This window comes from Myotis yumanensis, unplaced genomic scaffold (genome assembly GCF_028538775.1).
Source record: "Myotis yumanensis isolate MYYU_CA2020_CCGP unplaced genomic scaffold, mMyoYum1.0.hap1 SCAF_17, whole genome shotgun sequence".
Lineage (NCBI taxonomy): Eukaryota > Metazoa > Chordata > Mammalia > Chiroptera > Vespertilionidae > Myotis > Myotis yumanensis.
Genome location: NW_027223768.1, coordinates 37,337,799 through 37,364,851, shown reverse-complemented (window position 1 = coordinate 37,364,851; position 27,053 = coordinate 37,337,799). Strand labels below are relative to the sequence as shown.

General features: G+C 48.9%; 1 protein-coding gene across 2 annotated transcripts in view; it reads left to right on the top strand.

Annotated features, from left to right (window-relative positions):
• The first annotated feature begins 4,053 nt into the window (after positions 1–4,053).
• The window catches only part of CADM3 (cell adhesion molecule 3), a 31,595-nt gene continuing 8,595 nt past the window's right edge, over positions 4,054–27,053 (top strand). The window contains exons 1-6 of one of the 2 annotated variants that reach the window (XM_070395768.1): positions 4,054–4,282; positions 21,697–21,798; positions 24,061–24,201; positions 24,699–24,851; positions 25,568–25,705; positions 26,016–26,186. In XM_070395768.1, coding sequence (XP_070251869.1) covers positions 4,201–4,282; positions 21,697–21,798; positions 24,061–24,201; positions 24,699–24,851; positions 25,568–25,705; positions 26,016–26,186 — 787 coding nt within the window. In that variant the 5' untranslated portion in view covers positions 4,054–4,200. The remainder of the gene's footprint in view (positions 4,283–21,696; positions 21,799–24,060; positions 24,202–24,698; positions 24,852–25,567; positions 25,706–26,015; positions 26,187–27,053) is intronic. The other variant, XM_070395769.1, reaches the window with a different exon arrangement.

Genomic DNA, 27,053 nt, shown 5'->3' with positions numbered 1-27,053 from the left:
GTTTGGTATTAGGATTAGTGGTTAGAGTCTATGATAGATTAAGGCTAAGACCGAAATTAGAATTCAATTAAGGTTAGAATTAAAACCCATACAGAGCTTACCATTAAGGATGGGGTTCATTAAAACTGAATAGTAGAAGCAAGAAGCAGAATAGGGAGCACTGGTTTAGTTTGGTGGAACATTCAAGAGGAAAACAATGTGGAAAATCTACGTAGAATTTACTGATAAAGAACAAGTCACACAGAGAAGGCTTAGAGCGCGAAGCAGAACTGAGCCAAGCTGCTGCGTTGTTTTCCCCCCTCCAGGTGCTGCCATCCCCCTCCCAGAAGAATATGTAGTGTTCACCCCACTCCGGCTGCGTCCCTCCTCTCCCTCCCCAGAGGCAGCGTGGGGAGCGGAATGCCCAGGGCCCACACAGCCGTGTCCAGCCCAGCACTGGTGCCAGCTTCACATTCCACGCCCCCAGTGACCCAGGCTATTGCTGAGTGGACAGGGCACCCAGGAGCCAAAACCTGCATTCCCTCCCCTCCCCTTCTCTACTCCCAACCCCCAGTTTTCACTGTGGCTACCAGTTCTTTAATCCCACAGACTACCTACGCCGGACTTTGTGCAAATCTCTGGGAAACACAGATTGTAGCCAGAGCATTTTAAAGTGGCAAGTAACCGTAGATATCACAATCCAACACGGATACTTTTATTTTACCTACTATTACGTGTAGCCCAGTCTTCTTTGTAAAACCCCATTCCTAGAGTGCCCGAATAGGGCACCTGTAAGATGCTGGGTGCACAAGAAAGGTTACAGATAAGGGGTTATTCCAGTGCAGACACCCACATCTGCAGGACAAACTACCCTCTCACTCTGAGCCAGGCCGGAGGGAGGAATTCCTCCTCTTGTACAAACTCTACAAATTGGGATTGTTTCTACTTATTCCTCCTGCCTCCAAAGGTGGTATGTGTCTCCCCTATCCGGTCCCGGTAACCCTTTACTGTACGTGAGCACAGAAAGTCACCTAACGTCTCCGAGTTTCCTTTTCATCGTCTGTTCAACAAGGGGTATTAATTAGGTAATCTTAAAGGTCTCTTACAACTCGAATACTCTTTTATTCTGTGATTCTAAAAGCCAACGACTGCTTACAATTCCCAGGGCCCAAAGCGCTGCCAGACTGATGCTGATGATGCAGAAAGGGGAAAGGGAGCCAGGAGGAAAAGAGCATTCCAGAGTCTCATTTGCTTGTGCTTAATACTCTCTCTCCCAAACAACTCTCCTCCACTCCACCCACACTTGGTTCTCCTCCCAGGCGGTTCCAGCACAGGGCAGGGCTGGACCAGCAGAGCCATGAGAGGATTCAGAGAGAACAGGCAGGAGACCACTGCAGAGCAGCAGATGCAAAAGACCATTAGTCAGAGGTGCTTGGAACCTAAGCCCACATCCTGCCATCCCCACCCCACTCGTCCCCAGTCTCACCCCCTCGCCCCCATCCCCACACGAACCTGTCCTCTATTAAGCCCACTTACATGATCTCTAAGGCAGTGGTTCTCAACCTTTTGGCCCTTTAAATACAGTTCCTCATGTTGTGACCCAACCATAAAATTATTTTCGCTGCTACCTCATAACTGTAATGTTGCTACTGTTGTGAATCGTAATGTAAATATCTGCTATGCAGGATGGTCTTAGGCAACCCCTGTGAAAGGGCCGTTCGACCGCCAAAGGGGTCGCGACCCACAGGTTGAGAACCGCTGGTCTAAGGTTTCTTCTAGCTCCAAAGCTAATACTCTTGATCCATCAAGATCCTTTAACAAGGATAGCCTGATCCTTCCCCTCTGAAGTCTCGTTCTCTTTTTTAAAAAAATATATTTTATTGATTTTTCACAGAGAGGAAGGGAGAGGGATAGAGAGCCAGAAACATCAGTGAGAGAGAAACATTGATCAGCTGCCTCCTGCACGCCCCCCACTGGGGACGTGCCAGCAACCAAGGTACATGCCCTTGACCGGAATCGAACCCGGGACCCTTGAGTCCACAGGCCGACGCTCTATCCACTGAGCCAAACCAGTTCTGGCCCGTTCTCTTTTTGAAAACATACCTGCTCCTTGCTTTTCTCTGCACGATAAACTTATGCCAACTTGGTCTCACCTCTTTAAGATAGTCCAGTTTTCCTGATCTCCCCCTCTTCCACCCCATGGACTATCCTCTCCTCTCTCTTACACCCAGGTCTTTACATCCCTCAAGCATACTACTCCCTCCATCTCTGCCTCTCAGAGATTTCAAGGGGCCAGAGAACCCAGGGAGGAGGAATGGTTCGGAGGCACTGGCAGGTGTCAAGGCAGGTGGGCCGAGGTGGTCAAACACTGTCCTGCCAATAATTCTTAACAACGACTCAGCCACTCAGGGAATGTCCAAAGGCAGGCAAAGCTCTTCTCCCAGAAACCATAGCTGAGCTCTAGAAGCCCTGAGGGGAAAACCGTGGGGCAGCATCTGGCCACCCTGAAGGATGCCCCTCCAGAATATTCTCTCTTGGCCTCTCCATCAGTGACTAACATTTATTAGAGTTTTACTGTTTACAACATACTTCCCACATCCTTGTCCTTGCATCCATCACAGAGACCCGAGAAAGCCTGTCTGAGAGGGAAAAAGATAACCCAGACATGAAGGATTAGCAGGCTGCCGCCCAGTCATCAGCACGGGGGGGGGGGGGGGGGGGGGGGGGGGGACTGGTCCAGGAGCTGAAAGACATGGACCCAAATCCCTCCTCTAGGGACAGAATATGGCCTCATAGAGAGGGAAGGCACTGTGAAAACCATGTTGTTCCATTCCTAATAAATACTTGTGTTTTCTACTATTCACTGTCAGTAGAACCTTGAGTAGATCAGTTAATACCCTTTAGACCTAAGTTGTACCTGAATAAGAGGTTGGACCAAGTATTTTAAAAGAATGCTTATAAATGCAAAATTATTGGATTCAGAGATTATGAGATTTAGAAGTTGATGGCCAAAAGCTCAGTTTGAGCAAATTGACTCAGAAGGGTCCCTTTCTGAGCTAGACCAGGGCTCTTCCAGAGATACTCACACTCAAGAACAACCACCCCAGGGACTTGGCACTCCTGAGCTGAGGGGAGGACAGACACCCTGCCTCTCCTCCAGACAATGTCTGGCCTCAGAGTCAACAGCTGCATTAGTCACATATACATTGGTCCTTAAAGGGGCCGCCTTCTGAGGGTCTGTGGATCATTCATTCAGGAATCTCACTCACTAAAACTTGAAAAAGCAGGATCCTCTGAAAGATTAAGAAAAAATGGAAAAACATTGGAGGGAAGGACTGGGCGTAAAGGGGGACATAGGAAAGATGAAGGGGCAAACTACTGCATTGCTTGGTTGGCCACTTGGTTGGGTAGGAGTCTGAAGGGAAGTCACTGCTTTGGGGGAGGGGGTAATTTCCATGACAAGGGATGGAGGGAAACGTTAAGTCTCCTGACTTGTGGGTTTGTTGAAAGATGCCTTTCAAGGGAAATCCTCTGGGGCCACCGATTGTTGTCCTAGTGTTTCCTGGGTGCCTCTGGGCAGAGGAACTAGGGATGTTAGTGTTTAGGAGAAGGTCAAGGTAACTGGTTACCCAATGGGATGATGTCCCTGGGTGCACTGTTGATGGGGGACCCCCAGGGCTCTTTGGGATCTCAGTTGCCAAAGAGAAGAGGGAGGGGCGGGAGGGCCTCGGGCTAGGGGGCACACCCTGGTCCAGGCCTGCAGTGGCCGCTCCCGCCAGCTGGCCCAGGGCCATGCCAACTCCTTCCCTCCACCCCAAACCGAAGAGGGGTGCGCGCGGGTCCGTGGCTGAGCCAGCTCCCTCCCTCCGCTCCACACCCGAGCCGGGCTGGCGGAGCTCCCCGGGGAGGGGGCGGGAGGCACCACGCCGGCGCGGAGGGGGTGTGGGGGGCGGCGGGAGCGGGGAATGCTGCAGTCCGTACCCCCCCGCGCCCAGCCCAGCCCCCCGCCACCCCCCTCCACCTCCACCCGAATGGTTTGCTCCGAGCGTCCTATTTAATCCCCGCGACTGCAGCAGCGCCGGCTCCCTCCCGGTCCCGCCTCGGCCCCGGGGTTGCAGCGGCTCCCGGGCGCCCTCTGGTCGGCGTCGCTGTCCACCCTCCCCGCGCCAGCCCCCGGGGACCCGGCCGCCCGCGCCCCGCGGGGAGCCCGCCGCCAGCGCGATGGGGGCCCCCTCGGCCCTGGCCCTGCTCCTGCTCTGCGCCTGCTGCGGGGCGCCGGGCTGGGCCAACCTCTCCCAGGACGGTGAGTGCGGGCGGGGCGGCGCCGGGGGAGGGGGCGGCCGCCGGCGGGGGTGCCCGCGGCCCCCGGGGCCCAGGGGTCGGTGGGCTTTGTCTGGAACCCGGGGTTCGCGTCGCCAGCCATTGGTCGTCCCCCCGTGTCTGTCGGAGCATCCGTGCCTCTGTGGGTCGTGGGTGTGCCGGGTGTGCGCCCTCCTTGCACACCGCCGACGTGTCTGCGAGCGCACCGGGCGGGGGTCCGTCACGGCAGCCGGGGTCTGGGTGTGGGTGTGGGTGTGGGTGCGGGTGCGGGTGTCCGGGCGTCTGGCTGTGCGCGTCTCTGTCGGTGTCTGCGCGGCGTTCCTGTGTCAGTATCTGTGTGTGTGTCTGTGTCAGGGTGTGCGGTGGGCGGAGTGAGACAGGCAGGGCGTGTGTGGGTTGTTTGTGTCGAGGTGTCTGGAGGGTTGGGTGGCCAGCGCTATAGGCAAACATGCCTGCTCCCCCACCCGCGGCGGACCCGTGGCCAGGGCAGGGGCCTGAGCGGGGCTGTGGAGGGGGGCGTGGGCAAGAGGGGGGGTTCTCCTTGGAGCAAAACAACAACAACGGGCGGATGGGGCCCCGGGAAGGCGACGTCGCCAGCGGTGGCCGAAGCTGGGAGAACAAACCCCAGAAGGGAGTGGAGGAGGTGGAGGTTGATTAGGCAGAACGAAGGATCGAGATCTTCGGGAAGGAGGTTGCATGGGAGACTCACAGCTTCCCGGAGCCTAACATTGATTTCCCCAAATTTGGGCCGGGGTAGCACGCTCACCCCCTGATCCCTGTCTGCAACTCAAACCCCCTGTGGTTTGTAATGACAGGAGATGGAGGGAGAGTGCGGGGAGGAAGGAGGCGGGGCCCGGGGCGAGGGGACCTGGGGAAGCCCCTCCCGAGCCTGGGCCGGCTATGTAGGTCAGCGCTGTGTGGGCACCTCGGCTTTCTCAAAGGCTGCTGATGGCTAATTGGGTAGTAGGGACAGTTTATAAGGAGACAGGAGGGCAGCCAGAGCTCAGGGCCGCGGGTCCCAGAGGAGGGAGGGAGGGCAGGCTACGGAGGGACTGAAGGAATGCATCCTCCAGTCACCAGCCCAGTCGGAGCTGGGCCGAGGGTGGGGGTGGGGGGAGAGGGAACGGGACCTTTGAGAGGGAAGGGATCCGGGGTGAGTGAGGGGGAGGATGGTAGCTATGCCCAGCCAGATGCCAGCGAGAAAAACAGAAAGAACCGCAGGGGAGGAGAAAAGGGAGGCGGCTCCTAGGTGATGGACTCAGTGGCCAAGAGGGATGGGCACAGGGCGGGGTCCGGTGGAAAGCGAAGGGATTGAAGCTGGGGAGGATGATGTAGAGAATTTCATCTGAAGAAAACAGGCCAAGAGCCAGAGCGCTGGAGAGAGAATCACTCCATCTTGACCTCCTCCCCCAGCCCTGTCTCCAGCATGATAAAGGGGCTTCCCCCGCGGGGCACACTGGGATCCCCTCCCTGCAGCGGGCTGGCTGACTCCTTCCACCCAGTATCCAGCAACACACCCCAAAGGGAGCTCCTGCCTGAGTCACCACAGAGACAGCAGCCTCCCCTCCCGCTGTGTGGATCCCTGTCCCCAGAGGCCTGTACTGCTGACCCAACTCACCCAGAAGGTGTGGAGAGTCGGGAGGGAGGGGGGCAAGTTAAGGGCAAGGCCCCAAGAGGTACTGGGTGTTCGTACCACAGTAACAACCCTCTACTGGGCTTTGACTTTCAACTCAGCCCCTGGCCTTCCCATCCTGCCAGCTGCACTTGGGTAGTGTAGGACAAGCGTGGCCCACATGACAACTGCTCAGCAATGGGAACTAATGGTGCCAGGCTGGACCCTAACCAGAAAGAAGTCCTCCCGGAAAGCTGTGAGCTCTTCAATCCTAGAATGTAAACACTGGAGAACAGAGTACATCTCTAGGCTGGCTACGTCTTCACCAACTGCACTCTTCTTTTCTGGCCCTCAACCTGGGGGCCCAGCTGAAAGGAAGAGAAATGTTCTATCCTCTTATTTAAAATATAGCAGAGATGGCGAAGATGGGGAAGAGGTCTGTGAACTAGGAAGAGTCAAATCAAGCATCCTTTTCTTCGTAGAGCATTTATCTGTCCAGACAGTTGGGCTCATGTCTGGTGTGTAGTGTCTCAGGGTGCTTGGATGTATGAGAGCAACAACCACTTAGGATCTTTTATCTAAATTACTTCCATCTCTTAATTTTTGGATCTAACAACGCCAGTTCTGATAGTGGGAGGTGGGTGCATAGGTATAATGCTCATTGGTGAAGCCATTCAGACCAGGATCAGGTAGAAAGGATCTCTGGTACCCCTCAGTGGGGGGCCCCTGGGCAGGAAGCTAGGCAGTTCATAACATACCTGGTCATGTTTGACCAAAACATGGAGATATGTGGTATGAAGGTTTAAGGAAAAGATACCTTAATCCACTGCTGCTTGAGTGGCCCAGGGTCTGTGGTAGAGTGGCTATTTCCACTTAGGATAAGAAAACCGGAGTTCATGTGCTGCTGAGGTCTGTTGCTTCCTGGAGTACAGCATCCATTTCTCCGTCTCCTAAGGCTGAGCAGGGATGAGAGGCTGGAGAAGGGCAGCAGTGATATCTGAGCCCGGCCATTAGTGCTGTGGCTAGAGGCTCAGAACAGTGTAGACATTCAGAGTTTTCCACCTGCCCCTCCCTTCTCACGTTTCCCCACTAGGAGTGGCAGAAGTTAGCATCTCCGGGTGTGGGGAATACAAGCCCCATGAACTTAATTTGTCCTGTGGTTCTGTCTGACAGTTTGACATTCAACATTGCGACCAGCCCTCCTTGGGTTCTTCCTTCTCGAGTGCCTTCTAGCACTGTGTGAGGCGAGCCAGTGCAGAGGTAGATAAGTGGGCAGGCTCACTCTGCTTTAGACCCGGTTACAGCAGGTTAACCTTGCACTGCGCTGCCCCACACATGAATTTCTTTTCCCTTCCCAGTGACCTTCTGTTCGCTGCCATCCATTCTGCAGCCCCCTGGCCGGGTGCCCAGTGTGGAGATCATGCCCAGTGTGCCAGAGGAGTCCAGAAGGCATTCGCTCCAGAGCAGCTTCCATATCTGCTTGGCAGACCCACTCCACCCACTTTCTGTTCCTAGTTGCCGTTGTCACTGTTCTGTTTTCTCTTCCTTTTCCTGTTCTCTTCCTAGTGCAGCGGTAACCCTTGGGAGGATATGCTTTTCTGGTACAGAGAAGTGGAGACCACCAGAGAGACACTGGTCTCCATTGTAGCTAATTCCATGCAGAACAGCCTGCCTACGGTGGGGCCCAGCTGTGGAAGGTCAACCATCCATCCAGCTGTTACTCAGATTCTCTCCCAGAGTTCTCTCTAGAACTAAGCACTTTGGTTTTAGTAGTTTCCTCCATGGCAATGGTTTTTGGACTCTTTTTTTTTTTTTTTTTAAGATGTAAACTTCTTTCTCAAATACATAAAAAGATAAAGGGAAAATTGTTCTTGTTGAAAGAGAGAAGTAAGAGTAAAAGTAGTCCTTTTACTCCTCTTCTTGGCTTCCCCACACTCCCCATGATCCTTAAGGCGCAACCTGGAGTTCTGCTACATAAGGTCTGAAATCCTGTGCCAGAGACTGACAGTAAAATGAGTCAGCTCAATACTCTTAGGCTCTCTCTCTCCCTCTCTCTCCCTCTCTCTCTCCCTCTTTTTCCCTTCTTCCCTCCCTCCCTCCCTGTTCTTCTCGCCCCCTCTCTCCTTCATCTTCCAACTGAGAGAGAAAGAAGGTACAAATCTAATTTCAAGAGTACCTTGTTGGAGACATTCACTATCCACTTGGAGAGTGACTCATAGTTCTGCAGCCATCACATTCTACAGATGGCTTTTTTTTTTTTTTTTTTTTTTTTTTTAGTGTTCTGGTCATTTTGAAATAGCAGATTGGGTAGTTGAGCTATTGCTCTGCAAAACTTTAGATTTTATTTTGGCACTCCTTGCTGTTACTACTTTATTGCAGTCCAGATAATATGTAGAATTTGATCAAAAGGTACTTTTCCTTAAGTCACAGGCTAGGAAAAAATATCTTCATAGTTATGGGGCTGTGACTAGTTACATTCTTTGTTGTTTCCTATTCTAGTAGAACTATACTGGCCCAACTATCTCTTTTGCTATGTACTTCTAAGTAATGGAATTTCACCTAAGGATGGTTTCTAGACTCTAGGTTCTCCCTGAAAACAAATTGTGGACTGGACCAGCTCCTTACTTACTAGTGAATGAAAAACATTGGGTGTTAGAACGTTTTGGTAATTATATTTCCTCCTTTGAGTTTTTTTCATGTTAAAATGTAATAATTTCAGTTTGACCATTGGCTATAGGTCCCGATATTGGCACATTTTGTTTCCTGGATGAGGTCATGTCCTAGAAGTCCATCCATAAACTCCAAAGTCAGCAGTAGTGGTGATTCCTTACAAGGGCAGAACCAGTTAATGCTAAGGGTTCCTATAACCCAAATAAAAACCCAGTTCAATCTTCGTCTATGACAAGGAGATCTATCCCTTCTGGCACTGAGAAACCAAGCTCTCAAGAGTCTTGAACACATGAAGCTGTTGAGGTTTTTACAAAACAGAGGCTCGGTAAAGCTACACATTCTTCACGGAAGCAACAAGGATTGAAGACCAAGCAGTTTCTCTCTTTATCAAAATTTCCCTCAGCCTAAGGAAAGTGACCAAATGCCCCATTTAACATAGCAGCCTCGAAGTCCTGGAAACAATACCCTTCTTAAGAGGAATGCTCCATTTCTCCTTCTCATGTAGGATCAAGACTGGAATAGTCACATCAGTTCTGCACACCTTCGAGCACTCTAATTCAGATCAGACTCTATCTTGTAACACATTTTGACTTCCTCATGCCCTGTGTCTCTAAGGGGACACAGGCTTTGTGGCACTGCTTACCTCATTAGATGATAACTGCAATTTTATTCCTAATTGGTTGTAGCAAATTAAAACCCTTTCCACCACTAATACTTAGGTAATTTGTCGTAATTACTGAAGCTCGTGTTGACAAATTAAGTCTGGTGATAGTCCTCATTTTCACATACTCTTGGCTGTACGTATGACAGGTTCAAACACAGTACTTGAGGAGGCCTATCGGAGCGAGTGAGGGGTATGGAACATGATCTTCATAGAAGCCCTGGTGTCTGTTCCTTCAGATTGATTCTTAGAGAGCTGGCTGCTTCCCCTGTTCTTTGTGGAATAAACTACCTGTGCTTTGAGCTCTCCAAGGTGCTGGCTCCTGATGGCGACACGCCAGACTCTTCTTGTTGCTGTCCATGGTCCTACTGTCCCTTCCTGCGTCATAAGCTCTACTCTCCACAAGACACACCTCAGAACAGTGTTGGAATCTCCCTCCCCCACTACAAACGCACCCACGGTATCTTGGTGATGGTCCCTGACTTGATCCACCAGGAAAAGGGGAACAAAACCTTGAGCTATATATCTGGAGAATCCTCACAACCATCTAGCCAACTGTAGGAGGGGACAGAAAAAACAAGCAATTCTGAGGTTGAAAAGAATTGTTGTTTGAAATGTTCAGGGGACTAGAGCCTAGAGAGTGACCTCAAAGGGCCTCAAAAGAACTGGATGTTTTGTCATCCATGGACTCATATATGAAAAACAGAACTACAAATAGTCATGTTTTAGATCGAGACAGGATTGCTCATGTACAATAACCACACATACACTGTAAATGGGGAATGCAAAATGAGTCTTACTCAATTTATAAGCACAAACCCCTTAAAACCACTTGAGCTTGATGGCCAATGCTAGCTATCCTGTCAAGGAGCTTCTCTTTCCTTTTCTCTCAAACTTAGAAGTAAAAGCAAAGACAACCCACAGTGATGGGTTATCAGAATAGATCCTGGAGGGACTCAGCATATGAGAGCACAGAAAACAAATATCAAAACCCTGACTCATGCCCCCTCTTATTACAACCATCTTGTACAGAACTAAATGGGCCTCAAATACATTAACCATCCCATCCATCCAGAGTCCAAGTGCTTGGCCAAATCTCAGGAGATGCATCTTTAAACTGGATTCTGCTACTCTCTCGGGGTATCTGCCAATAAGTGGATGACATCAAGGGTGGCAAGGAGCCGAGAATGCTCAGCCCCTGCCAGTCTGGGACTAGGCAGCTAGTTCCTCCCATCACAGGAGAATTGCACCAGCTTCTCTCCTTCTAAGTGCTGACTTCCCTGTATCAATGTCTGCATAATAGTTCATATAAAAGTTAACACCAATGAATGACTTACAGCAGAGTCTAGTTTGGGAATCAGGCTTCCAGAATGAATTTCAGGGACCCCTCTTACACTTCCTCATTTGAAACAAGGAGAAACTTCATTCTTCAAGGACAGGTAATAGAAGTGATTTATCTCTATGAGCAAGCCTTTAGGAAGACAGAGTTAGGGTTACAGTAACAGCTGGAGTATCTTCCATCTACTCATCTCCCTGTGCCCCTATTCTCACGAATAGCAGACATGTTTCAGAAGGGATTTCTAGTGCAGAGGTTCCAACATTTTGTTCAACATCTGTGTCATTCTTCTATGTCAGTGGTCGGCAAACTGCGGCTAGGCAAACCGCGGCTCGTGAGCCCCACGCCACTCTTTGGCCCCTTGAGTGTGGCTCTTCCACAAAATACTGGCTCTTCCACAAAATTCCAACTTCTGCCCATGGGCCACGAAGTTTCAATCGCACTGTAGGGGCCAAAGAGCCGCATGTGTCTCACAAGCCGAGGTTTGCCGACCACAGTTATATGCGAACTCTTACCTCTGGGATTATTTAACCCTCTCATCTCTCCATCTTTCTCCTAGAGGTCTTCTCTAAGGATTTTTTTCCTTACCCCAGCTAGACCTACACTAATTGTGTATTGATTAATAATCATAAGCACCTTTAGCTCATTTACTTCCAGTTCAGGGTCAGAACGGTCAGATGCATCACCTTGCCTTAGGGGAGAAAAAAAGAAATGAAGGCTGGTGTCTCAGCCGGTCATGTCCAAGCTAATCATGACTTAGCTCTCCACTTCTTTCATCTAGTCCCAGTTATTGGCAAGGCAGAATGAAAACTAGTACTTCCAATGCCAGATTTCATTGGGAATAAGCAGATCCTTGCTTCATACATTTATTTTTCTTCTGTGCCCTGGCTCTCTGCTTCTATTCTGATTCTAGAATTCGAGCCAAAGGCTCAGGTGGGGTAAAAAGCTACAGAGGTAAACTGGTTTATTGAGGCTCTGGCTTAAATGCCTGGTACTTCTTGGAAACCCAGCGAGGCTCTAATAAATACATTGATGACAAGTAACTTGAGACTTAGTATAGCCTAGGTCAGCCTTTGAAGAGCCATGGGCTAAGCTCTTTTATTATTATAAAATGCGGAGCCAGTTATACCATCTGCTCCTAATCATCTATCATCTGTTCCTCAGAAAATGCAAAAATGACAGTGGGACAACTGTACTTACCCGTTCCTACCAGTTCTTACTCTAGTTCTTAAAGATGAAATCTTCCCAAACACATACGTTTCCTCCCCCAATTTCTATCCTGTAATATCAGACAAATATAAAAAGCCCCATCACAAAGCTCATGGGCTCACACATTCTCATTTATCCTCAATGGCTGCTTAATGCCAATGCTCTTCTGGTTTCCAAGTCCTGGAGTCCAATGTCAGTAACAGATGGACTGAGCCTCAGCCCCGGGGAGGAGAGGATCTGGCCCTCTCCTGGGGAGTGTGAGCAGAAAAGAGAGCCTAGATTCTGTTTTGGGGAGAAGATCTGCATTGAAGCCATATGGTTTTCTGGAAATAAGAGGTTCTGGTTATTAATGGGCTTGTGCAAATGGCTCTGTATCTGGGTCATAAGAAAAGCTGTGTGCTTATGTCTGAAAAAAAAATGAAAACATATATGAATAGTGAAATCTGTAGTGTGCCATGTATGTTGAAGGACACATATTGAAGGGAAAAAAGAACATAACCAAGTTGGAATATATATGCCCCTGGGCACAAAAATGAGTACATCCCCACATTGGAAAAGAGACACCCAGTGAAGGTTTAAGACGAGAGAGGAAGAGAAAGTCTTTGGGTCAGAACAGTGCTACTGGCCACTCCGGGGACTATGAAGTCTGCAGATTTAGAAGACTGTTTCTGTTTCACAGAAGAGTTAACTTCCCAGGAAGGCACAAAGTAAGGCTGATTGAACAATGTGCCCCCCTCTGAAAAAGACACATTTTTAAGTGAAAGAAAGTGAGGGGAATAGACTGAATCTCAGATAGGATCAGGAGAAGAGGGGAACCCGAGTAGTGTGGGCGTGGAGCATGGAACACATTATTTTCTATGTAATGTTCTAGCCGCTGCCCTGAACCTGTCATCCACAACCTGACAGATCGCCCAGGGAAGGGAAACCATGAAAACAAGTCAGTAAAATCAGAACCAGCAGAGATAAATGCTTTCTTGCCTGACTTCTAGCAAATTAAACTTCTTCACAGCATAGTAACCTACTGCCCCAGGTCATCAGGCTGAGAAGACAGAGCCTGCCGAAAGAGGGGATTCATCCATGCACTCAAGCATCCCTTCGGGAGGGTCCAGAGCCTGCACTGAGACCTCTCACCCTCAGGGGATCCGTCCATCCTTTCCTTCTCCCCCTGCCTCTGGGCTTGCGTGCCCTTTTGCAGCCCCAAATTTCCCACCGCTAAACTGAACTCTGCATAACAAGTGATGCTGTTATGTGTCCTTTCCAAGTACTTCCTCAGATGGGGGAGGTGAGGATTTCCCCCCAGTTTTACTACATCCATATGAAAAGAGCAAGATACATTTAGCGGAAGGATATAAGTGCCTGCATTTGGTTCAAGGGGCATCTCCAAGTCCAGATGAAGTCTGGCCTCCTGACTCCATTGTGTTAGAATGCAAATCCCAGGTCGTTCTGGTCCTGATTTCTGAGTGTGTGAGTGCAGTGGGGAAGAAATGAGGAAATGGGGCCATGGACACTCCAGAAACCTCTCAGGGCTGAGTGACTGCTAGGCCGGCCTTAAGAGCTCACCTGGGAAACAACTGATTAGAACCTAGAACCGGACCCCTGCACAGGGCCCGTCCAGTCCTGGGCCCTCCCTTTCTTCTGTCTTGTCTCCCCTGCTAGCCTTAGGCGCTCAGTGCCAGGAGCAAGGCGCTAAGGCCAGGAAGAGGCTCCTTGGGAACAGAGCCCCCTTCCTTTCTGTTTCCTAACTGCAGTGTTTGCTTCAGCGCAGTATTGGCTGCAGAGGGGCTTGTTTTTGTTGGGGGCAAGCCCCGGGCTCCCTCCCAGCACTAATGCATGTAGAACACTGACTCACTATCAAATCACAGCACCAGCTGCCCCCCCTCCTTCTGTGCCACCCACTTCCCAGTCTCTGCTCCCAGGAATCTTAACAGAGTTTCTCAGGGCCTCCTCAGCCTGCTGCAAGCCCACTCTGCCTCCAGCTTTTCTTCCTCTCTCTAGCTCAAGGATAAGACATGCTCTTCTGCTTTTTTTTTTCTTTCTGTAAATCTCTTCTAGTCTCTGAAAAATCTCTTCTAGTCTCCATCTCCCATTTCACAATCAGGCTAGCATTCCTCCAGCTCTGCACCATGCTGATGCCAGGACACACACACACACACACACACACACACACACCCCCTGTCCTTTTTAACTCCTAAGGGCAGGGAAGTGATTTTGGCCCCTTGGCCTCATCTTTTGTGAGAACTGAGATGTGCCTATCAGGTCCTGGAATTTGTGAAGATGCCATTCTGTGCAACTTCAGGGATTACATCCATAGCTCACTGCAACTTCTCTAACCTGCCCAGCATTTAGTTTAATTTCCTTGAGGCAAGGGTCCTGGGGTTTCTCACAACAATACATAGGGAGGTGGGGACCAGAAAGAGGGTGGATGTCACTGGAAGTGAAATTACACTAAATGGAAATGTAACCTCTGAATTAGCTGGTGCGAAGACCTGCTTTCAAATGGCAATGAGTTCAGGAGGCCACGCTATACCCACAGCTCCCACCTGCTGCCTGTGTTACTGAGCTCAAGTTCCGAAGCCCCTCTGAGCCTTAGTTCTTCATCTTTAAAATAAGAGGGTTGCCCTGGCTGGTGTGGCTCAGTTGGTTGGTGCATCTTTCTATACACCAAGAGGTTATGGGTTCGATTCTCAGGCAGGACACATACCCAGGTTGTGGGTTCCAGCCCACGTGAGGGAGGCAGCAATTGGAGTTTCTCTCACACCTCCCTCTCTCTCTCTCTTTCACTCTGTGTGTGTGTGTGCGTGTGTGTCTACCCACCCACTTCCTTCCCTTCTTCTCTCTAGAACCAATTAAAAAATAAATAAATAAGAAGGTTGCACTAGATGCTACTTAGGATTCTGGTCAACTCTAAAAGTTTATGCTTCTAGGAGTCACAGAAAGGAAAATATTTTGGGAAGAATTAAGTGTAACAGAAAGGTGAGGAATTACTGAACTTTGGTAACAGGGGTTTAAAAGGATATCAGTTCCGTCCTGTCTGGTAGAATAAAAGAGATCTTAAAAGTAACCACATCTGGCCATTGGGGGTTGTAGAAAATGACCAGACATGCAAACTGACTGCAGGGTTTTAGGAAATATAAGGAATATTCATGACATATTCAAGTTGGAATAACTGGGTTATTGTTTGTTGTTGGTGGATTTTTTTGGGTTTTGTGTGTGTGTGTGTGTGTGTGTGTGTGTGTGTTTTCAGTGAAAAGGGGGTTAACACCTAGATGAGCTTTCTGTTTTAACCCCACCCTCAGGCCCACCACAGGCAAGCTAGCTAGCTACCTGCAAAGTTCCCTTCTCTCATCCAGCCTGGAAAAGCTTAGCCACACAGCATTCCAGGCCTAGGAAACAAAGCCTTTCATTTGCAGCAACCTGCTTAGGATGGAACCGAGAGGTGTCTGCCAATGCCCAACAATAAGCCTGTTTGAGTCTCTATCAGCCCCCGTCGAACCTAAATCTTGGATCATCTAACAGTGCAGGTTATGTAAATCCTGGCTTTCTTGCCCATGCTTTTCCAAGCTGCAGGGTGAAGCAGCAGGTGAGGGTCTTCTTAGAGTGAAGCTTCTATTCCCACCTGTTTTCACTTACATCCCGTAAGCCTCCTGGGAGAATAAAGTACAGCCGAGAGTGGCAACTTTGGGCCCAAGAGGCTGCTGGGAGCCAGAAGGAAAGTAGGTAAACAAGAGCCGAAAACCAGACCGCACTGGGGAGAACAATGGAGGGAGGGAACCAGGAGGAGCAAGAGCTCAGCAGGCCAGCCAGAAAGAGGGCCGAGGGGACAGCGAGCTGGAGAGCAGGCCTCGCTCCGGGAGGCAGGCAGGCCGGCCGGCCGCTGAAGCGTGACTGAGCGCTGAAGTTCTGAAGGAAATGTGACCTGGAGCATGTCGGAGCTAAGCAAGGAGATCCTTTAGGGGATCACACAGCCCTGTCCCCGAGGAACAGCAGAAAGAGAAGGAAAATGCACAGACAATACCTGAAGCCACAGATAATCTCAGATGACAGCGTGACTCCCACCTCTGTGGCCCCAGCTTTTGTTTGATTGCACTGTGATGCTGGGAATAGCAGGGAGCTGGGAATTTAAGGAAGGGCAGACAGAGTTTGAAAGGGATGGAGGGCAGAAAATAAGGAATACTTCGATGCTCAGTCTCTCCAAATCTTATACTAAGAAATTGCGCCATGACTTCCTAGGAGTAGTGTGGTTTATGCCAGTCCGAGGGCATCTGGAGAGTTAAGGGGAGTTCTTTTTTTTTTTTTTTTGGATCAGGGTATTGTGCTCTGAAGTCTCTCAAGTCAAAGTGACTTCCCAGATCTTGGGGTTTTTGCCTAAATCAGGACTCAGATGGGATTGGCTCTGGGCGTAAAGCTCCAGGGCTAGGCTCCGATTGTGATTTTGCCGTGGCTGTTCTCTGTAGTGTGTGGCACAAGATTTTACTCTGTGTCTGAGGTCAGGGAAGAATTAGAGTGAAATCACCTGGCCAGGGGCCCCAGCATGGGAGTGGGTAAGCCTTTCGAAAAGTGCCTCCCCTGCCCTAGCCGGTTTGGCTCAATGGATAGAGCATCAGTTTGATTCAGGTCAAGGGCACATGTCTGGATCGATCTCCAGTAGGGAGCGTGCAGGAGGCAGCCGATCAATGATTCTCTCTCATCATTGATGTTTCTCTCTCTCTCTCTCTCGCTCTCCCTCTCCCTTCTTCTCTGAAATCAATAAAAATATACTAAAAAATATAAAAGTGTGTTCCTTAGTATTCTGGGCCACAGCTCTCAACGTATTTTTCCCTTGGAGATAACACTCCTCCACCCACCTGTCACAGTAGTCATGAGAAATAAGTAGGCTGAGATGAAGATTATTTTTAACTCTGCGGTTAGAGAAATGCTGACTCATCATCACCATCACCATCATCAACTCTTACTCAGGGAGCTGATTTTCTCTGGTCTGTGAAGTGGGGGTCTGGACCCAAGCACTGTCAAGTACAGCAACAGTTATGTGGGAGAGTCCTGCCCCCTTGTCCCACCATCCTAAATGTGCACCTGTGCACACTGACCCTCAGGCCAATGGACCTTAGATTCCCAAAACAGACAGGGCAAGGAAGATATAAAACCCAAGCAATCAGGGATTATACTGGCACAGAGCCTTCCCTACTAGCATCATCTAGATCAGAGAGATAATACATTTTTAGTTATTGGAGTCATGTATTTACTTATTTAATAAACATTTATTGAGCACTTACTATGTGCAAGGCGAAAACCTCAACCACAGGGACCAGCGTATGCTTTAAGGAGGCACATTAGTAAGTTTCCAATTCTACCTCTGCTCCTCTTAATGTGAACAATCCATCAGGGCCATGTTGTCCTTTAAAATGGTGGGAATCCTAAAGATACTTGAACCCATGGGAAAATAAACCAAGAATTCAGAACCTCCAAGGCAACTGAGGGCCAACAGGAAGATAATGTTAGTTTTTAGCATAGGTGTTAGAGTGCTATGAAAACAAGGGACCATAGTTTTAACTGGACACATCCATAGCTTTGATAACTGAGGAGTCCCACATTGTAAGGCTCTTAAGGGTGCACGAAATAGCCCCCCAAGTATAGATGAAGATATATTAAGAAATCCAATAAAAAATACAACCAGCGGGTACAGATGGTACCACCATCACCACAAGCACTCATTTCCAACTTGCTACCCTGTTGTTTTTTTAACCACATTGCAGGTGAGGGTGTGAGTCCTGTTTGGGTGAGCCACCCTTGGCCAACCGTCTTCCCCCTGGAACCCCTGCCCCACAACCACAGATACAAAGGCGTGCTCTGTGAAGGAAGGCGGTGTCATGAAGATGTGCAGAAAGCCAGGGCTCCATGGACAGAGAGATCTGAGTTTAAAGCCTGTCCCATCTCAACACTTTTGAATCCATCATCTGGATGAGTTACTTAGCTTCTCTTAGCCTTAGTTAGTCTCTGAGTCCTAGTTAACTCATCCTTAATGTGTAGATACCAACTAAATGGGTCCTCCTGGAGTAATGAATATAGAACAAGTAACCTGGATCTTGAGACACAGAGGGTGACCGATGAATATTGATCCCCATCAGCTTGTACTCTTCCAGAACGTCACCTCTGGATAGGCGACCCTCCTGGATGGCCCATTTGTGTTTACCTTGTGTTTGCTATTGCCTCTTCACTGGCAGATGTTGAGCCTAGTTCTCACAGGAGAAAATGCTCACTCAGCCTCTCTGTTTCATTTATTAAACACATATTTTCAAGCCCCCTCTCTGTGTAACAGGCTGTATTAGGTCCAGTACTGGATGCAAAAATGAATCAGATATCAACCCTACCTGCACGAGCTGTATAATTTTGGAGGGAACCCAAACATGCAGTACAAAGTTGAGTGATGCATAATTTAAGGAAGGCAGATAAAGTGTTGTAACTCAGAGAAATGAGAAATTATTTTCACCGGGGTCAATCAGGGGAGACGTTTTGAAAGTGATGCCACAGAAAATAGGCCTCAAGGATGAATAGTGCTTAGATGTGTGAAGACGGGTGAAGGGCATTATCAACAGTTATTGTGGGAATGGGGGTGTATGCGAGAAAGCAAAGCGGTTACAGAAAGGATTCCAAATAGAGTCATATGTCTGGGATATGGGTGAGTGAAGCAAAGGAAATACAGAGCTGAGAGGCACCTTGGCCTCAGCCTGTACAGGATCTGAAAGGCGAGGCTAACAAATCTGGATGTGATCTGTGGACAATGGGAAGTAAGTGAAGTTAGTGAAGGGTCCTGAGCAGGGACATGATATGATCAATATGACCACCTATTTTTCTACCAGAGGGCCCTCCCCTCACTAACGGTCCTGTGGTTTCAATCTCTTCATTCCTTCCAAAGCCCCTGCCTGAGAAGAATGTTCACTGTTTCCACTTCAAAGTCCACGTGGCCCTTTCAGAATCCTTTCAAGTTTTCCTTTCCAGTCTTGACTCTCTGGATGGACTTGTGTTGATGTCGTAAATAATTGGCACGATCTAAATTCAAAGGAGGCACTAGCCTTTCACAACCCAGGAAATAATTTCTTCTACTTATCCTGTTGATAGAATCATAATTACGCATCTGCTCCCACAGAGTGGCCATTCATAATGTTATCATTACAGGTGTACAATTTTACACAAAGAGAAAGAAAACTTAAGTATTTTGCAAAATTAGAGGAAGAATTGTCACCCCAGGCGTGGAAATAAAAGGTCTACCTCTTAAGCAGTTTCTTTAAAACACTACAAACCAGAGTTCCCTGTTAGCATACAGGGACAATACATCAAGCATATTACAAATATGCCATTTATTGGAGATCATTTGTTTAATTATCAGTCCCATCACCTGAACAATTTAGTTAAGTTTGAATGACCCAATCACCATTTCATTTATTCATCCTATGCAAAAAAAAAAAAAAAAAAGCCAGCAAAATGCAGGAGGAGGGAAGGAAGGGAAGCAAGGAGAACAGAAGTGAGAATGCAGGGGAAAAAAGGAGCAGGAAGAGTAAGGACTAAATCCATGCGGTGGGGCAGCATACCCACTCTGCCTGATTAGGAATAGGCACAGCACAGTGCCAACTGCGACAGAATGCATGACCAGGCCAATTAAATATACCAGAGCCCACTATGAGCGAAATTTCAAAGACACAGACATGAATAAGGTAAGCCCCCTGCTCTCCAGCAACTCGAGGCTTAAATGAGAAGACGGAGAATTAAACAAGTAAATTGCAATACAATGGCCGAAATTCTGTAAGGAAAAGGAGCTGTTGAGAAGCTCTGAGAGCACCAGCGGAGAGAGGAGGAGGGTCCTTGAGAGTTGTTATGTGTACACTTTTAGGTGAGTCCCTGAACCTCTTTAAACCTCGTCTCTAAAAAGCGATTATGTCTAGTTGCTTATCTTTCAAGGTTGTTTTGACATTCAGTGAATTCATGGTTGGAAATCCACTCTGCAAACTGCAAGCCCTACGCCGGGCTATTTCCTCTGTTCATTTGAGCAAAGGCCTACTCAGTGCTTATTCTGTGCACTTGGTTCTAATGCTGTGGGCTGAGCACTGACCCTCCCTGGAGCCTCCTTTCCCTCCACCACCCCACGTTTTAGCACCACCATTTGGCTTCCTGCTGTGTGTTGAAGCAGCACACCCACAAACACACAAACCACTGAAAAATAAGACGAAACACTCACCAACTTCAGGCTGCCTCCATCCTTGATGTCCACAGAAGGCAGCAGGGTGAGGTCCGGGCACCCAGGGAGGGTCCCTGCTGGGTGGGAGAGCCCTGGTCCTCCCTCTCCAGGCCACCTTTCTTTCTCTGGTCCTCATCTTCGCTGCCTTTCTCCATCCACACGTGCCCTGTCCCCTTTCTGCCTGCTTCTCTCTACCTGTAACAGATTTTCTGCTTTCTCGGCTTTACTCCCCCTCTCATTTGCGCATTAACACTTCTGTTTGAGAACAGAGTAATTTCTAAATCTCCGAGAGCATGTCTATGAGGCACTCTGGAGAGGGGGTGCCTCCATGAAGGCCTGCGAACCCCTGAAACTATCTCTTAGAGCCCCCATCCAAACGCCAAAAATCTCTTTAACTCCTCCATCTCCCCCCCTCTCCCTATCTCCTTTCCCTTCCCCCCACCTTCCCTTCTGATTCATCAGTTCTCTCTCCCCTTTCTTCTCCAAGGACCCTAAGCCCCTGTGCCACTTCTCTTTTTAGTCTCACACCCCTGCCATTCTGCCCCTCCCCACACCTCCCCTACGCATCCCCTAGGTCCCAGCTCCCCCTTCTACTCCTCTCGCCCTCTCCTCTCCCACCCACCCTCCCCAGGGTCTCTAAGGAGCAGGCTGCCCCAACTGAAGTTGTGCCGGGACTCCGGGTCTGGACAAGCAGCAGCTCAGAACTCTGCTCAGCAGCCGATGACCTCACTGAATCTTGCGCGCGTGATTGGCTACTTCTGGGCTTATGGCGGGAGACTGAAAAGATCCCCTTGTTTCTTTGTCCCTCTGCCCCTTCAGGTTGGCTTGGGGGAATAGGTCTTTGACACAGTGTAGTCACAGAATGGTCTATGGGCTGCTTGCTAGGAAGAGAGGGATTTGTTGTGCCTGAGGAGTGAGCAGAGTCAGTAATGTAAGTGGGCAATTGGACGGAGGATGAAGGAGGCCAACTTGAGAATTTGAGCCCCCAATAGGAAGGTGAGCCTCTGGGAAGGTGGTGGGCACCTTCTGCCCTCACTGTGGTGTCTTCTGTAGAGGTAGGGTCTTAACAGAAACAAATGGAACTTTGGATTTGGATCGGGCATTCAATTTCTGGTCTTTGTTTTCTATTTATATGACCTTGGGCAAGTCACTTCATTCTGTTTCCACTCTGCAAGTAGTAGTAGTCATGCCTGAAGGCTGCTTTCACAGGCCTTTTAAAAGGATTAATGTGAAAGTATTTTCTAATTATTAAACCTCTCATTATTTTGGTAGATAATAGAGTGAAGCAGAGAGAATCCTGGATGAGGAATGAGAAGTCTTGGGTTACCTTTAATTGTCGCTGTAGTGACCTCCACCATGTCACATTTAACCTTACACACTGCCAAGTGGGAGAACTGGGCCAGTGGCCTCTAGGAGCTCTTTTGGCGCTAACATGATCTGATTGACTTAGCATTAACACTTAGCATCCTCCTTTAACTCACCCGTGGGAGGAAGAGTTGCTTCCTTTTCCAGTACTTTAGTTAGTCGCCTTTTTGTGAGAAACCCGCCTTTTCTTGGGCAATCTGGTGGACCTCCTTTTCACAGGGGCCTAGCTCTCCCCCACCTCCAACAATGAAAGTATAGATCCCACACTACAGCAGCGCATATGCAGGGCTCATCCTTGATGGAGATTCTCTCCCCAGGCTACTGGCAGGAGCAGGATTTGGAGCTGGGAACTCTGGCTCCACTCGACGAGGCCATCAGCTCCACACTCTGGAGCACTCCTGACATGCTGGCCAGTCAAGGTGAGAATCCAGGCCTCCTCATCTCAGTGTCTCTCGGTGCCCGCAGCCATCCTCATATCACCTCCCACTCATGTGGCCTTCACCCCGTGTTCTCCTCCTCTACTTTCCATCTGACATTGTAGTTCTTAGTTCTACACCAACATCTCTAGCACCCTCTCCTTCTTCCTTTAGTACAGAGACCTCTGTGTCCCCTACACTTTTTTCCTAAAAAGTAGAATGATTTCAGGAGGAGTGTATTGCTCAGAAGAAAGAGGTCTGGAAGACATAGTCAGCATAGAAATTTTCATAAGGAACCAGGGACAATGGAATTGCTAGTCAAAAATTGATATATAGCTAGCAGTAAATGAAAGGCTTCCCAAATCTTTCATTGAGATAGTTAAGGAATATACCACTCCCAAATTTACCCAGCCAGCTCCATCTATGGGTCATTAATCTCATAGTCATAGTTTTAATTCTAATTAGATGATTACTTGAGGTGCATTCCAATGACATAAGCAACTGCATTGAGTGTCAGAAGAACGAAGTTCTAGTCCTAACTGGAATCATTGATAAGTAGAATGAGCTTAGGCCCTCACAGCACCTCCATTGTCTCATTGTCTACACGAAAAATGAGGGAATTGGATTCCATGATCCCTAAGATCCCTTTCCGTTCTAATTCAGATTCTAACCCCTGAAACTAGTGGCCAGGCTCTGTGCTTCAGTGTGGAGACAGCTATCCCGAAGCCCCGAGAGCAACTTCAGCACATGCACCTTCTCTACCGGGAGCACTCACGGTAGTTGGAGCTGGAGGGAGCTCTCATGGTAGTTGGAGCTGGAGCTGTGGTGACCAAGGAAGAAAGGAATAGCAGACAGGGAAGGGGTATGGTCGGTGCCAGAGGGAGCATAGGGATTGTCTGAGTTACTGCATTAGGAAACCTAGGAATTGTGTTTCTTGGCTTCCTATTCAGAGGAGAGTCATGCTGGCTAAGTCATGTCCCACCATAGAAGAAATACTGTAGATGTTTCCCAATCAGCTGGGAGGTGTTTATTTAGTTCTGTGAAGGTCAGTGCTATTGGGTCACAGAGTCAGTCCTGAAGAGGAGGGAATCAATCATGGGAATCAGAGGCAATGCTGTGGGGAGAATGGAGCAATGCTACTGGGAGGAGGAGCAGCAAATGTCACGCAGCCCAAGGGGCTCACAGTTGACGCCTGACTAGAAGACATATTTGGGATTCCAATGGCTCATCCATATGATATCTGATTAGTCCTTTTTTGTTTGTTTGTTTAACATGCCTAGGGAGAGAGGAATTAGAAAACATCTTTCCATCACATCGAAGGGAAAACTAGTCCTCTAACACCAGGATGGTGATGGGTTTGTATGTTGGGAAGCGGGTAGCACAAACACTGAAGAAATATGTTAAGGGAGCTGATGAATGAAGGGCAGCTATTGTTGGAGGAACTGAAAAGTCGGTGTCAAATGTTTCCGTTTTTTAAAGCTGTTGTGTTTGTTTGGTTTGAAGTTGTATCAGCTACCGCTTATCTAAGGGAATGTGTTCGCTTTTAGTTTGGGGATTATTAGTCACAACTGCTTCTCCTGTTCTTGCTTCTATAGGCAGGTGGTGGCAGGAAGGTGAAACATAGGATGATAGATACAGTGGGGCCTTGACTTACGAGTTTAATTCGTTCCGTGGCGGAGCTCGTAACTCAAATCACTCGTATGTCAAATCAATTGTGAACGAGTGAGACACGTGATGCTGGGCTGATGCTGTGGCGTTCACTGTGATGTTCGCTGCACCAACTAGCGGTGGGGTATCTGAAGCTGGCTCGTAACCCGAATTTTAGCTCGCAACTCAAAGCAAAAAATTGGCCGAGAGACAGCTTGTATCTCGAAAAACTCGTTAGTCGGGACACTCGTAAGTCAAGGCCCCACTGTACATATGTGAATGTATAGACTTTTCAAAGGTGAATGGTAGACCTCTATCAGAAAAGACACATGTGGAGTGGCATGGGTAGATTTGGAGGGCTTTTACTCCTCCAAGTGTGTGTGGCCATGTCAGTTTATTAAGCAAACATTCAACAAGTAACTGTTGTCCTGTGCATTCCAAACAAGGAAATAAGGTCCCCCCGCCACCATCTCTGTTCCCTCCCCCTGTTTCTTCCTCTGTGATGCCTTAAGAGACACAGAGACCTGGGCCTTGGCTGGTCTAAATGAGACTTTGGCCCAGAAATGGGTGGAGGGAGTAGGGCTTGCTCCGGAAACTAACCCTCTTCTACTCCTGCAGACAGTCAGCCCTGGACATCCGATGAGACAGTGGTGGCTGGTGGCACCGTGGTGCTCAAGTGTCAAGTGAAAGACCATGAGGACTCATCCCTGCAGTGGTCTAACCCTGCTCAGCAGACTCTTTACTTTGGGGAGAAGAGAGGTAGAGCTGTCTCTCTCTGTGGGGACTGTGGGCTGGGGAAGGGGATTGCAGCACCGAGGGGGAAGGTCCCTATAGCCCAGGGGCTGAGACAGGTGAAGGTACGGCTATTTGAAGAAACAACAAGCCATGGGCTCCCCGGCTGGTTTCAGAGAAACTTCGTTATTACAGCTCTGACCTGGGCCACTCATGGTCTTAAGGGGGCCTGGGTGGACTTTACCCCAAAGGAGCAGGAAGAGACAGCCTAATCTAAGTGTTGACCTGTGAGTCTCATCTGGAAGCCCTCAAGATCCAACATCCTTTTCTGAGTCTATCTGAGGCTACTGTGGCCAGTGGCCCAGGAAAATGACCTAAAGACTGTTGAAATGCGGGAGCAGGATTTCCCCCCTGCCCCAAGTCGCACTGTACCCCTTCCCCCAAAAACGCTGACCTGGGATGGGAGATAAACATAGAAGGTGCCAGTAAAAGCCTTGCTTCCCACTCTCCCAATTCCCCGCTAGCCCTTCGAGATAATCGGATTCAGCTGGTGAAATCCACACCCCATGAGCTCAGCATCAGCATCAGCAACGTGGCCCTGGCGGACGAGGGCGAATACACCTGCTCCATCTTCACGATGCCCGTGAGAACTGCCAAGTCCCTCATCACTGTGCTCGGTGAGGCTCCCCAACCCCAGGGTCACTGCTGCATGCTCTGTGCAAACAACCCTCTCTAGATGGGTCCCCAAAGGAGTCTAGAGCCAGGCAAGGCTCCGAGCCTTTTGGAAAAGTTCAGCCCACCTTCCCTTTGCAATGGAACAAAATGGAAAGAGCACTGACTTCTAATAATTTCTCCTCTACTTACCGTGTGCTCTGGGACAGACCTCTTACTCTCTCTGAGCCTGAACTTCCTAACCGGTAACAGAAGGATGATGATGTCTGTTCCACCTGCCTCCCAAGACTATGTGAGGGAAACATGGGAGGCGCATGCAGTGTATGATTATAATGTCCAGGTTCAATACCACAGTTGCTCACATGCTCTCATCCTATATTTTATCCTATATTTCAATTCCCTTCTTTGTTTCCCGGAGCTTCATACTACTTCTGTGGCCACCCCGTTGTCCTCTGGGTTGTCAGGTCATATATCATGTCTCAGGTGTGGTGCATCTCCACACTACCATGCCTCCTTCCCCCGTCCCCCCCGTCCCCGCCCAGATCTTTCTTCCTGGTCCTTAGGTAGGAGATCAAAGAGAAAGATAACTAGTTTTCTACCCATCATAAACCACAGTAGGACCGAGGTATCCTCTCCCCCAGAGAGGCCGTCTCAGCAGGGAGAGCCAAGTATAACCTCACGGCCCCTCCTTCACCTCCTGCCCATCCCCTGTGCGTGGTAGGAATCCCACAGAAGCCCATAATCACCGGCTACAAGTCATCGTTACGGGAAAGGGATACAACCACCCTACACTGCCAGTCTTCTGGGAGCAAACCCGCAGCTCAGCTCACCTGGCGGAAGGGTGAGCAAGAGCTTCATGGTAAGTCCCTCCTGCCTCGGGGTTACAGGAGGAGGTGTGCTGGGAGGCAGAGAGAATGAGAGAGGGAGGGGTGCGTGTCTGTATGTCTGTGTGCACACAAAGCATGATGCAAAAGGAAAAAGCGGGAATGACAGATATTCTGTGTACACTCATGGGTGTATGTGTGTACATATCCATTTCACAACTTTCTAAGTTTATCAAAGTTGAAACTCACCATCTGTATGTCTACAGTGGGGCCCACACACTATCTGTGTGTTAGGGCTCACTCTGTTTCCGTGTGTGTGTGTGTGTGTGTGTTTCTCTACTCTAGGAGAACCAACCCAAATACAGGAGGACTCCAATGGTAAAACCTTCACCGTGAGCAGCTCAGTGACGTTCCAGGTTACTCGGGAAGATGACGGGGCCGACATCACATGCTCTGTGAACCATGAATCTCTAAACGGAGCTGACAGATCCACCTCTCAACGCATTGAAGTTTTATGTATGTCATGGGCTTATGGGTGAAGACGAATCAGGTATGAGATGGGGTGTGGGGAAAAGGAAAGTGGTGGTGGCTGTACGTGAAGAAATAGGCACAGATAACTGAGTAGGTAAAAACAAAATGAGACAAGAGGTAGTAGGATAGGCCAAGGGTTAGCAAACTAGTTCTGTAAAGGCCCCAGCAGCAAACATTTTAGGCTTTGGGGGTCATATGGTCTCTCTCTCAACTACTCTGCTGTTTTTGCAGGAAAGTAGCAAAGATAATATATAAACAAACAAACAAGTATAGCTGTGTTCCGACAACATTTTATTTACAAAACCATGTAGCTGGCAGTATCGGACCCAATGGGTAAGCTTGCCAAGCCCTGGAGTAGGCCAGTATGATGCAACCAGCTTGTAAGCTGTCGTGGTAACTATAGCAAATCAGGAATCAGAAGACTCGCGTTCTAGTCTGCCCTCTGCTACTTATGAGCCATGTGATGCTAAGAAAATCGCTTCACCTCCATGAGCTCAGTTCTTTACTTGCTAAATAAGAAGATGAACATGGGGATTACTGAGGCTTCTTCTTGATCTAGCTTTTGATGGTTTCAAGAAAATGCAGGCGGTAGGAGACACAATCTCTCTGGCATCATTCTTCCCAGGTCTTTTCCTACGTCCTCTATCTACCACAGCTCTTTGATTTCTCCTGGGATTCTGACCCAACATGTCCACGATCACCGTCACTACTCTTAACCTTTCCCAGGATCCTCCTCCCTCCATGGACTCTGCCTTGAGGATGGATAGTGAACTTCCCTCCTCACTTGAGGAAATTTGGACATTTTCAAAAAGAGCTTTTCCAAGTGGAGGAACCAAGGGGGAAGGAAAATAA